Here is a 13,375-nt window from a genome sequence, read left to right on the forward strand (position 1 = left end):
AGACGTAGAGAGAAACAGAGTTTTAGTTTCCCCAAATGTTTTTGGTCTTTTTTGCCTTTATAATCTACTATTCCATTGCTAGTTATTGTTATTTTAGATTCCATGCTGAACTGAGGAGGATTTTGGAGATACTTTGGTATTTATATTGTCATCCACTGTGAAGTGCAACTAGCAGTTTAATGTTTCTCAGTGTAGTTTAAAAAGTTTTCAAAATAAATTTGAAAACCAAATGTGCTAAAACAAAATGCAACTTGCATTTATAAAAGAAAAAAAAAAAAGGTTGAAACATTTCTGTATAACAACACCACTAGTGTGACTTCACATCAGAGGTCCACCTTGTCAGCAGGTGAGGCGGGCAACTGCTTGTGGCCCAACAGCATAACAATAACAATATCAATAATCTTTATTTGTGAGTAAGTAATTTCAACATTACAAAGTGCTTCATAGCAATATCAAAAAAAGATCTTGATTCAAGTCTCAAATAAAACACACTTCAAACACAAGTACAAAACCAGGAAAGGCCCTTTGAAAAAAGTATGTTTTTAAAGAGATCACAGAGTCAGCTGAGCAGTTTTCTGCAGGCTGATCATTCCACAGCAGTGGGGCCCTGACTGCAAACGTCCTGTCACCTTTTGTTTTCAGTCGGGCCCCTGGAACAGACAGTAGAGCTCTGCTCGAGGGCCCCACCACCACAACTCAATCTCGATATACTTCATGTCATGTGTAAGACTCTTTAAAGTAGTCAGGTACGACAGCGGCACCCATTTAAAATTGAAAAGAAGCTATTTCTGAAAAGAAAAGATGAAGAGGGGAAATTACAGAAACATTTTTGAAATATATTTTTTAACACTGTCCAACTCTGTTGTCCATGACCGGGTCCGGTGTGGAAGCTTTTCCTAGGGCCCCAATAGACTTAAGCATTATCTTTGCTTCACATTATTGCAGTACAACCCACATGCACAATGTAACTGGTGAATTCTTTCATAATTTTGAAGTTGACAAGTGTAAAGCAAAGGAATGATCAGAAAAAAATGCCACTGAAAAATGAAAACTTTTCAAAGTTTTTGACTGCTGGAAGAATCTGCCTTTTGTGGTAGCTGTGATCAGTGAGGTCAAACTGACACTCTATTTCAGTTGCGTAATCAGACTGTATTATAATTTACACCCGACAGCTGCTAATCTCCTGAACTTATTTTGTCCTTCTCAATTTCTTTAATTCAGCCTGTCGTCATCTATTATTTTTTTTGTTCTCTTTCTTCTTCGTCTCTTAACCTCCACTACTTACATACAGACACACACACACCATCTTTCTAAACCACAATTACCACTGAGGGATTCGTCCATAGGCTAATATGTTCCGTTAAGCTTGGCAAGCCTAAGTAAGCACTCTGAAATTAATGTTGGAGTCAGTCGCACACATCTCCACCACACAAAAGCTTCACTTCCAGTTCCTTGACACTGAATAAGTCTGGCTGCATGTGCTCTCTGATACTGAGCTGCTTAATAGGAGTCAATGAACCCGGCCCGAGCCCTGTCAAGGAGCCCCATTTTCAGACAGTTTGCCTGAATAATAATCATCACTGCTGTGAGCCTCTAACAATGCAGATAACTACAGAGTGGAGACCATTTGGCTGATTACACTGAAACTAATAGTATAACTACTATTCAACACACCAGCAGTTTCCCTATAACTCAATTAGTAGATTACCGTATTTACTTTATCTAATTCTGTGACCCGTGCTGAGTTTCTGAGAGCCTCAGAGTCAGAAACACCCACAGTCACGCATCACTTACTTTGGATTGAAGTCAGTTAAGTTTATCTGAGCTTGTGGAGACAGTGATGGTCTTAAATGTTTTGTAGATAATGGGCTATGTTTCTTGTTCATGATAGTCCTAATCCTGCAGGTAGCTATTACTCTCACTCACAACAACCAAAATGAGTTTCCAGGCAAGACAGAAACATGGAGGAAGCAAAATAAGTTGTTTAGCTTTACTATTATAGCTACTATTGTCGTGTTTACTGTCTGGTATAAATAAAACTGTAAGACTTTTATGGCTGTAACCCCCATAATTCTGTCACATTTTATTGAAAATAATGTCATGGAACTAGTTTACCTGGTAAAGCTTCATTTATAGCCATGCTCCGGACACTCCGGAGCCTTCTACAAATGACCCACAACCATTCTCTATGTTCTGGGCTGCAGTGATTTCACTGAAAGTAACTGCTGATCCACATTTATTAACTTCCACTCCAACATGAGCTGCTGAGCTTCAGCCACCATTGTGTGAATTGCAGAGTGAAACTCACCACAGCTGATGGTGCCGATGGTGCCTGGTGTCGAAGAGGCGAAATTGCAGAACATTGCTGACGCACCAGCACGCCGGTTTGAAGCAGTGACGAGCGGTGAGGTCTGTATCATTAAGCTTCAACGACATGTTGACGTCAAGGAAGGGTCATCCATCTTTATAAAAGGTATTTTGGATTGGATCCAGCTCGTCGAGTATGATCATAATGCACAGATTTATGTAGAAAAAACAATATTTATGTCTGAAGGACAATAAGAATATGACTTTTTACAGAGACCATGTTTCTGACAGTTCAATGTAATGTATAATGTATGTTCAATATATGACAAATATATAACCCAATGTCTCTAACAAGTTATACCTGAAATTTACGAAACAACAGAGAGGTTTATTTTGTTTTTATTGGGAATTATACACAGAATTACTGCATGCAATGTTTCGTAGCTGAAGAGACAAAACCATTCCTTCTCTTTTTACACAATAAGTTGACATTTTCACTGCCTTCTAACACTTCTGCACGAACTACATGCAAATAATATCCTGCCGTTCCTTTTGACTATCTGTGTGTTAATTAATTGCCATCCTGGAGGGGAGAGAGAAGGGCAACACTTGACCAGACCAGCCTCAGTGTTCTTTCATTTCCAGATCCAGTGTCGTGTGTGGAGTCAGAACATCAGGCAGCGAGTCTGCCTTTTAATTACTGTTTTTCTGTTAACAAGCTCACTGTAGTGTTGGACGGCTGCAGGCAGCACAAAGACAAAGTGGGCGTCAAGTAGAAACAAAGCACACGAAAGAGCCACAAAGTTATTTACTCTCAACTTCCAGGTAAAAAGCTGTGTGATGTCTGTGGAATTCGCATTTGGCCCGCAGGCCGTAGATTGGACACCACTGGTCCAGACGCTTGGGTGAACCGAGATGGAGTGGTTGCAATAATAATTTCTTTTCAAAGAGAAAAGAGAATAGTTATTAGGTTCTGCTAGTTACTCTGGAAACATTTCATATGGGATACATACAAGAGGATTACCTAAGTCTGGAACGTCCAAGAGCAAACTGTCAGCTGCAGAGCGATGGGCAAACTGCTTTACATGTGGACGAGGCTTTAGTGCATCATTAACCAACATCATCTCTGCATAGTAAACACTGAATATATGTAATGCTGTTGAATAATATTTACTCGTGTAGCATTTGTGCTGTCTTCAGCTTTATCTCTTGCACGTTTTTTTTCTCTCCATTCCTTAACCCGCTCTCCTTCCCCTCTAGAGCTGTCCTCACCTCCCCACTGTTTCAAACGGCCTGTGGTGATTTTTAGAAGCGACTCAGCAGAAACACTGACTCCACTTTAACTTCATTACGTCCAATTAGGTACAATGTCCTTCAGTATAGTTCAGAGTGGAGCATAGGTGTCTCAAGCTTGGAATTAATAGTAAAATCCTTTCATTTCACTGTTACTGACCTCTGTTTAGTTCTTATTTTATTATTGTTCTGCAAATTGAATACATCAAAGCTTTGCTAAATACAGTTTATTTTAGTTCACCTGATGTAGTTGTGTCAGCAGCTTACATGGTTTTTAAGTCAAATATTTGTCTATATCTATATTAATATATATGTTGTTGAGTTGGGACCCTACACCCATTTTTGTCATTTTTAGACAGCAGATCAATTTAAAATAAGTCTTTTAAAAAGGACGAGCCAGGGTGAGCTGTTAAGTGAAGAGCTGCAGGCGTTTACAGACTTCTCAAACCTGTGTGCAACCTAAACTTATAAAAATGAATCATGAAATAATAATGAAAAATTTGCCAATTATGTACCGACTTCTTCATTAAAGCAACACTAAAGAGTTTTTAGTACCTTAAAATAATGTTTCAAAAATAGTTTCAGTGATTTATCACCTCAAAACTGGGTGAAAGCCAATTCTGTATTCGCTTTGCGGCCCTCTATTGGCTGTAACCGCACTATGTAACTTTGCTTCGTCGGGTAGCGTTTTTGTAGTTCTAAAAAGACTACAAATTTGACCTGCTTTACGGCAACGCGGCTACAAAATCCGGTAGGTTGAGGCTCAAATCAGTGAGAGAGTGAATCAGATCAGTGAGAGAACACTCAGCAGGTGTGTGGAAGATACCAGCTTCATGACAGAGCCTGCAAAGAAAAGGAGGAGTGTATTGTCCGATGAGGCGAAGAAAAGAAAACGAGAGCATGATAAAGAAAGAGCTAAAACGAGAGTGAATATCGGACCGGCTCATACTCGATGCCGACTTGGCTCTGCTGCTGCTGGACTTGTAAGTAATACCGGTAATATTTTTTTCAAACAGTGTGCATCGGTGTACAATACATTGTCAATTATTTTATCGGCTCATCTTAGCTAAGGCGTTAGCTATTGTGCTAATATATATGTAACTATCGCTATGGCTCATGTTAGCTAAGGTGTTCGCTATTGTATGTAACTATCGCTAAGCTAAATATCGCTGTAACTATCACTGCAAGCTAAGACAATAACTGCCAAAATAACCCCAAATGTTTGATCGTTCCCAAAGTTGTTGATTCTTAGTTCACAACGGTCTCTGAAACTTTTTTCAACAACATTCACAAGATTTTCACAGACAATGCAAATGGCTATTACATGCTAAACTGTTAGGCAATACGTTTCTTTATTTTTCATCCTTATGTAAACCTATCTGGCTATTGCTAATCTGCCGTTTCAAATTTACAGTTTCACACAGAAATAAAAATAGCAAGCAATGTCATTATTTTGTTTTACTTCATTCTAATGTTGCAATACATCCTACTTTCGTAAAATCATGCAACATACTCTACCTTGTCACTGGACATCCTTCGATATCGTTGATTGTTTCCAAAGCCGGTTCTGCATAAACAAATAACGTGCCTGCGACAGTAGGATGCAGTAGGCTTACTTATTTACGACGGAAGTAATGGACAATTACACTTCCAACCAGTAGGGGGACCGAAGAGGAAAACTTCTTTAGTGCTGCTTTAAAACTGTGTAGTCACTTGTGATGGCCTCCGTGACCTCCAGTATTAAACTGAACCCGCTGTTACCACCTGTAACTATTTGTGACCCCAAATCAACAGCTGAAATGTTATTTCAAAGATTGCCATTTCAAATATCTCAACATCTGGTTCAGTTCCTTAAAATGAACTCAGGTTTAACTCTGGTTATGTATTCAGTGTTTCATACTTTCATACAATGAAAATAAAAACTAAATGAAAACCAGCATTTCTTCAGTTTTCAGAATCAGTAGAGGACACCGCTTCAGTTCATTTGGGCTACAAGGAATGTAATTACTTAGCTTTCATTTATTTATTTTTTTCATTTACGGCTACTGCATTATGGTTTAAAAATCCATAAAAATAACTTTAAAAAAATGATGTATGAAAATGACAAATGCTACCTGTAGCAGACAGTATAAATGGATCCAAACGCTTTAAATTTAAGCAGCAGGTGAGGAGGTAAAATAGTATTCTCCCTAAATAATAGCATACCTGCCCTACTTTATTACACTTTGTGCCTGTCTGATACCTGCTTTTATGCAGTCTATTTATAACCCGCAGGGTTGCATCCAAGGGCAAGACTGGAACTTAAACAAATGTCTTACAGTGAACTGACTGAGTCATCTGGGAGACAAGCAATGAACTATTTCTCACAAAATACACACCATTTCAATTAAACCTTCAGTGACTACAAGTTTCAAATGAATTCACAGAACTGGACTGAAAACTAAAACTGGAAGTGTTCCATGTGACTTTTCACTTAAGGGACAAACTCCTTTTAGAGACCATGTTGTAAAAATAGCCCACTATAAAGACTACGGGGAAAATAACCGAAGTTTTTCAGGTTTGTAATGTTACTGTGGAAATCTCTGAGCTTCTCCATATTGTTTTGCACTATAGGTGAGATTCCCCATACGTCTTCATTTCCACAGAAACCCGGCAGGAATGAATGAGAGCGGAGCTGATGGATTGCAAGCTGGGTCATGCATGGCTTAGCATCTTGTTAGCTTCCCTCGCTAGAAGAGACAAAGGAACACTGGCTGGGCACGAAAAGTTAATGAGCTGACTGTGTCTGTTGAGGTCACAGCTTTTTTTGGAGGTGATTGTTTTTACATCTTTCCCAGTAACACATGTGTCACACAGAAAAGGTCAAAAAGATATAACAATAGAAATTAAGATCTCTCTCTCTAGTGCCTCCAAAACAGTTCTGAGTCATCAGAGAATGGACATGGACTTTCTGAGGGTGTCCTGTGGTGTCTGGCAACAGAATATTGTTAGTGGGGGCCTTTGGATCTGAGGGGAGGGGCCTCTGTGGGTCATCCCACAGATACTTGATAAGTTTGGGATGTAGTGAATTTGGAGGCCAGGTCAACACCTTGTGCTGTTCTTCATGTATTTTTGAGTTGTTCTTAAACCGTTTTTGTGTGTGTGACTGTGTCAGGCTGCATCCTGCTGGGGATGGCTGCTGCCATCAAGGAGTGTCATTGCTATGGGGTGGGGGTGCCTGGTCTGGTCTAGGTGGGTGGTACATGTCTAAGTAACATCTACATGAATGCCAGGTCCAAAAGTTTCCCAGCAGAACATTGTATTGTCAAAAGTGTTATTTACTTCTCCTGTCAGTGGTTTTAATGTTGTGGCTGATTGTGTAGAATAGAAACGGTATATACTGTAAAAGTTATGTGTATTAGAAAGCCAACTGAAACCAGTCAATGGTCATATGAGATGAAGATGGAAAACGAGAAGAGCCTTCTATGAGCACCTTCTTGATCTTATTGTCGTTTGCTTGCTAACAAAATCGAGCTCTCACTGACGTACTTCACAGCTGATTAAACGTGATGACTGCTGGAAAGCTTCCGTCACAGGTTAGACTAGTGACAACTCGAGGTTGTACAGACAAGTTGCCGAGTAAGTTTGTCAGCTTCACTGCTGTGCCGTGACAGTACAAGCATCATTTCGACTACTCACTGATTACGTGACAAAAACAACATGGACGCCCTCAAGAAGACAGGTGAGGAGCCCAGTGGGTCATTGCATTGAAGCCAGCCACACTATCCCATCTTCCAGCACACTGTGGAGTACTATTAAATGCTATTGATGGTGCTGAGCTGCAGCCTGTTTTTATACAGGCTATACATATCTGCAGCACACAGTATGTAGCACATGAGCTGTCTGTTCTCAGCATATGTATACAGGTCAAGAATTTGAAAATGTGAAGTCATGCAACCCCTAGTGACATCAGTGCAGGACACACCACAAAAATTAGGGTCATGGATGAATAACGATCAGCTGACCGGTGGCATGTTGTGTCACAGCCCTGTTTAAACCTTTCTGCTGGGAACGGTCCAACCGCTTCACAAACTAGCAGCCATCACTGTCATCGCATCCTGTTGACTTTGGACTTAAGCTGTTTGAAAAATGTAGGATACATTCTCTCTCCTTTGCCCTTGGTACTCTTTCAAACACAGACTGCCATTATAAAATTATAAAATACACATGTAACAGTGACTCCTTGAATGCCAGGGCTTCCATTACTCTTTGACACAGGAAAAGGGTAATCCATCGACGTTTAATAATTAAAAACTTCACTCAAAAGAGCTTCAAACTTTGTGTCGTCTGACTGTTAATGGCTGGAAAGGAAATGTACATTTGAATGAATAATGACAGTAGCATTTAACACTGGGTTATTGTTGCACAAGAAATCATTAAAGCACGTTAACATCCTAAAGGGGAACTTTACAGCAGCCATCAGTGGATGCAGCACAGGTGCAGAATAAATGTATGACGGTTGGATAACAGTGTTGGCCACAGTCTAAATGCTGCACACCGAGACAAATGGGGTCTGGGGCAGCAGACACTAAACCTTGTTCTCTGGAAAAAAATTATTAATAATTCTGTTAAAGTGGAAATATATATACAGTATATATATTACTGTGGCACCGTGAGCCCCTCCTTCTTCCCCCTGATAATGACATTTCAGCTAGAGCAAATGAAATGGGCCAATTTCCAAACTCATTACAAAGTCATGTCTGGAAATAAAACAAAAAAAAAAAAAGAAAAGAGGAATCGGAAGGTGAAAGTAAGTAAAGATTATCAGGTAAATGACAGACATTGACACTGGCTTTGTATTTGTGTTTTTCTAGATATTGTGTGTGGCCTTCATGCTTTGTCTGAACCTTTTGGTGTGTTAGGTGTGTACATGTACGCTTTGTGTGATTTCTGTCAGCCTGTGTGTAGATGCATTATTTTTCCAGACGTGCGTGTGTGTTATGTAGGCTTTGAGTGTACCTTTTTTTTTTTTTTTTTTTTTTTTTTTTTGATGTAGGTGTGTGCGTGCATCAGCTCAGCCCAAAGCCAAGCTGACAGACAGCTTCCCTCTGAGGAGCCCCTTAGTGTTCCTGATTGATCGTCATAATGCCAAGGTACAGGCCCTGTCCTTGGTGCCTATGCTAATCGCAGGCTCATGCATATTTATGAGCTCCTTGGGAATCAACCAGCTAAATAAAGGATGAGGCCGTTGGCTTGGAGCTGCGTTCATCACTGACTCTGATTGATTAGAAAGTGGGAAAAAATCAGCCAGTAAAGACCTGTGGTGCCATTTTTTATTCTTCTCTTGCGTTCAGGGATCAAAAAGGGGAGCTTGTAGGAGACAAACAAAAGGTGGAGGCCGCGAGATTAGATTCTGGTTAACTAGAATAACGTTGGTGACATTTAATCATTTTTGTTGTGTTGTGTTTTTGTATCTCATTCTGTCTGTGTCAGTTTTTACTTAAGACAAATAGGATCAATTGCTTGAATTTATGTTTTGTTTCTTTTTGGTCCATGCAGGGATTTTCTCAAATCGTTGAAGAATGTAGATTATATTCCCTAGTGGTTGCATGAGTTCAGACTTTTTAAAGTCCACTGTTATGTGATGAGAGTCATGTTGACAACGAGTAGTCCCTGATGACGTCACCAATAAGAATACAGTAGAAAGTAATGCTTTGCAACAATGAAATCTATATTCTTGACCTGAATACATATAGCTCATGTGCTACATACTGTGTGCTGCAGATATGTATAGTCTGTATAAAAACAGGCTGCAGCTCAGCACCATCAATAGCATTTAATAGTACTCCACAGCGTGTTGGAAGATGGGATAGTGTAGCCGGCTTCAAAAAATGCAGTATTTCTCTGAAGCCTTCTCCATGTGCTGCAGCTAAAGGTCTAATAACTTTGACAATGAAATTCACCAACAAATCGTTGATTTGCAGCCTCCTTCTCTCTGTTATAATGGGGCGTTTGGTGACAGTATTGCCGTTCCTCAGCTAGTGTTAGCAGATGCTAACGGATGTGTACATTGCAGTAGTGCTTCTGTTGTATTTCAGGACTGACTTACATATTGACTCCGTTGCCGAGAAGCAAGTACAAACCCAGAACCAGATCACAAACTGGTTGAAGATAATGGATTTTGTGCAGCATTACATCTATACCATATCACTGGAGCCTGACTCTACAAAGAACTGCTTGAAAGTGGGATCTTTAATATCCTACATCCTGTGACACTGGTAAAATAATACACTCTTATTTGGAATGCAAGAAGAAGAAAATTTTGAATTTGAATTTATTGAGGGATAGCCCCTTGAGATGTAGCATCTCATTTTCGAAGGGGGCCTGAATACACAAGTAACACAGAAAAACATAGATACAAACATATATTACATGAAACAATAGCACAAACAGACAGTACAAAAATAAGAAAGAAAAATAAATTAATTAATTATGTAATTAAAAAAAAAAAAAAAACACTGAAATGAATTTTCGGAAGATGACCTCATGAATCAGGTTCCCTCACTTTTGGATTTTAAATTCGCTATTCGATAAGAGCATGCTTTATCTCAGCATCCTCACAACTAGAACTAATTAATTATGATCTGTTTTGCAACATTAGCTGTCCTTTAAATGAAAAAAAACAAATCTATTCATAACATCAGAAATATAGCTGTAAAAAAGAGAGACGAGATCGCATTCAACATTTTGGTCCCTTTATTTCATGTTAACCACATTTCAAACAACTAAACAATCAATGGAAATGGCGTCACCAGATCTAAACAGCACTTTGCTAGACAAATAATCATCAGAATAATAATTATACAAAATAAATGTACAAATTCAGGACAAAAATTCCCCCCAAAAAAGAAAGAACGTAAACGAAATATAATACAGATGAAGGGCCATGAACCAAGCAGATAAAATAAAAGCCTTCGCGAAAATGAAAAGGAATAAAGATTCCCGGCATTCACATCGTCTTCAATACTGTCTTTGTCTCGATAGGTCCATTAAAGAGCCTGACTGGACTCCAGCAAAAATTGAAACGTAAGCACAGACTGAACGGTTTGCCACAACATTTTACCACAAGTACGTCGGTTCTTCCCATGAGCACTAAAACATAACTAACAAATGTTCACCAGAAATTGACCTGTACCTTGGTCAGATCAACACTGTGTAATACATAGCCTCAAAATACTAACACATGCTGGTATGAACCGATGGCTGATGAAAAAGTAGACCCAATAATTATTTATTTTTAAGCTCTTTGATGTCAAATTAGCTCTGTTCCCAAGTTTCGGTGATACCTCTAACAGATCAGTCTGAAAGTTAAGCCCTTCATCTGGTCTTTAATCAGTGCGACAGTGTTTTAGTCCCCACAGGTGAAAACAAATCCGTAAATACTGTCACAGGTCTTTTGACTCGGCACAGTTCAGAGGCTGCTCAAACATAATCATGAGCTTTTGGTTTAGTCTCCTCGCTCATCTTTTAAATGGGACAACAGAGAAAGACAGAGCGTCTGATGAGACAGGGATAATGGGGAGCTGAGGTCGGCATCACGTGTATAATTCTCATTAACACCTACTCCCGCAGAACCTTTGAGCTGCAGAGGGATTTGAACCGTCAGCCGCGTGGACCGACTCTCAACCGGGGGTCAATCACCAACTGAAATCATTTCCTATTACAATAGGGGGTGAATTTTTAAACCCACACACCTCTGCAGGCTTGGCGGAAAGCAAAACCGAGGCTTTGTTTGCAGAGGGAAAGTAAATGTGACCCGTCTCTTTGTCTTTGTGTTGTCAGTTTAATGACAGATGGCAGGCTGGGGAGACAGGCGTAATCCCCAAGCTTCTTTTTCCATGAAACATAGCAGGGCTTATCAAAGGACACTTGACCATGTCAACCCTTTTGATCTCAGTGGGCTGAACCAATTGAATTTTAAAGATTTGTCGTGTACCATGTTTCCCCCATGTACAACGTTCCACTCTTTATAATTCTGGAAATAACTTTAGAATTTTTCTTGTATCTGCAATGACACCTTAGAAGCAAATGCGTATTTGAGTAGAGGTCACGTCACATTACAGAGATAGCTGGTTGTTACATTTCCTGTACCCAAAGCATTGTTCAGTCCGAAAAGACTCCGAATGTCCAATATATAAACTATGTGTCTTCATTTTCTTGCTTAAACGGATATTTTGTAAAAGGGTAATGCAAGACTGTTCCAAACTATAATCACTGAAAATGACACAGCGTTGTAGAGTGTTTGCTTTGTAATGTGTCTGGTGCATGATGTTTGTCTGTTTGTTTGTTTGACTGTGGTTGTCTTATCTTATTTACAGCAAGGGTGGATGCAAACTGGAAGATTTGGACTTTTCATTAAGCCACAAATAAAACATTTATGAAACTTTTTTTGCCTTACAGTTTTGGTAAAATAAATTCTGGAGCAGAGACGACAGCACTGAAGCCTAAAAGGAGGGAAATGTTCTTTCTTTTGTGTGTGTATTCTCCCCAATGACTCCACTTAGGATAGCTTGTGTAATGCTTCCGTCTCTTGTATTACTTCTTATAATGGCCCCCAGTAAAAGCAAAACTGTTTGTTGCAGTGATGTAGTACGACGAAACAGAAACCACGCTGAGATGTTTTTCTAGCCAATTACTGAATTACAAGTAGCATTAACATCTAACATTGACTTGGACACGAGGCACTGGCTGCAAAGAAATTGATTTCAGAGAAGAATGTCAGAAATGCTAACAAGTGTTTCTTTGCTTTGGATCATGGTCAACAACATTTGAGAGTTACCAAACAAAAATCTTCCAGTGTGCATCCAGCCTTCAGAGGGAGACAACATTCAAGGCGTAGAATATATCTAAAAAGGAAATACTGTACAGTAGTCACATCACAGCCCAGCAGAGAGGACAGAGAGATAGAGAAGGAAAAAGTGGCGCTTCTTTTAAACATCTGATTTAGCTGTATTTTTTATTTTATTTTTTTTAAACATATCATTTTTTTCTTCTTTTTTTTTCTTTGTACAAGCATGTAAAGTCCCCAGTGGTGCTGAAGCAAACACACACACATGAAAATCACCAGTGTGTAGGTTTGTTGCTCCCCCCCCCCCGCCCCGCCCCCCTCTTCTGTACAGGTTGTGTGTGTGTGTGTGTGTTTTCACAGGCACACGTATAGATACACACACTCAAATATGCAAGCATGCCCTCTCTTATTCACACAAAACCACGTGCACACACTCTCAAACACACACACACACACCCAGGCACACATGCTCACAGGTAGGATTCTGGTCGACACAAGGCGGCAGTTTCGCACTTTGTGTGTGTCCCAGTGTTGCGTTGAGAATGACAGGCAGCGTCAATGGCAAATCAGAATAGGGAGGTCTTCAGTTCACGGCCGATCAGAAGGAGCTGAGCGCCTCCAGAGCCACTTCGTAGCAGAACTTGTACTGCTCCTGTAGGGAAAGAAAAGCAGGCCGAAATTAGTTTTTTATTAAGCACTGCCAGTAATTTAAATACATACCTTTATCTATATAAGTCTAAGCAATCTATTTATCTATCTAAAGCAGTAAGGCTCTGATAAATGTTAAAAGGCATTGACGAGCTTAATCCATTTAGACATACCTTGAGTGTGTGGGTGTATCAGTGAGTGTGTTGGTATGTGTCTGTGTGTGTTTTATGTCAGCAGGTGTGCTGCAGTCTATCGGTGTGAGTAACATCTATATGAAAGAGATGAGAAACGGGTTGGCGG

General features: G+C 39.7%; 1 protein-coding gene across 1 annotated transcript in view; it reads right to left on the reverse strand.

Moving 5' to 3' along the window:
- Positions 1-12,880: 12,880 nt before the first annotated feature.
- The window catches only part of ptprt (protein tyrosine phosphatase receptor type T), a 336,883-nt gene continuing 336,388 nt past the window's right edge, over positions 12,881-13,375 (reverse strand). Inside the window, exon 35 of the mRNA XM_084543813.1 lies at positions 12,881-13,079. Coding sequence (XP_084399939.1) covers positions 13,026-13,079 — 54 coding nt within the window. The 3' untranslated portion in view covers positions 12,881-13,025. The remainder of the gene's footprint in view (positions 13,080-13,375) is intronic.

This window comes from Chelon labrosus (assembly GCF_963514085.1).
Source record: "Chelon labrosus genome assembly, chromosome: 4".
Taxonomy (NCBI): Eukaryota; Metazoa; Chordata; class Actinopteri; order Mugiliformes; family Mugilidae; genus Chelon; species Chelon labrosus.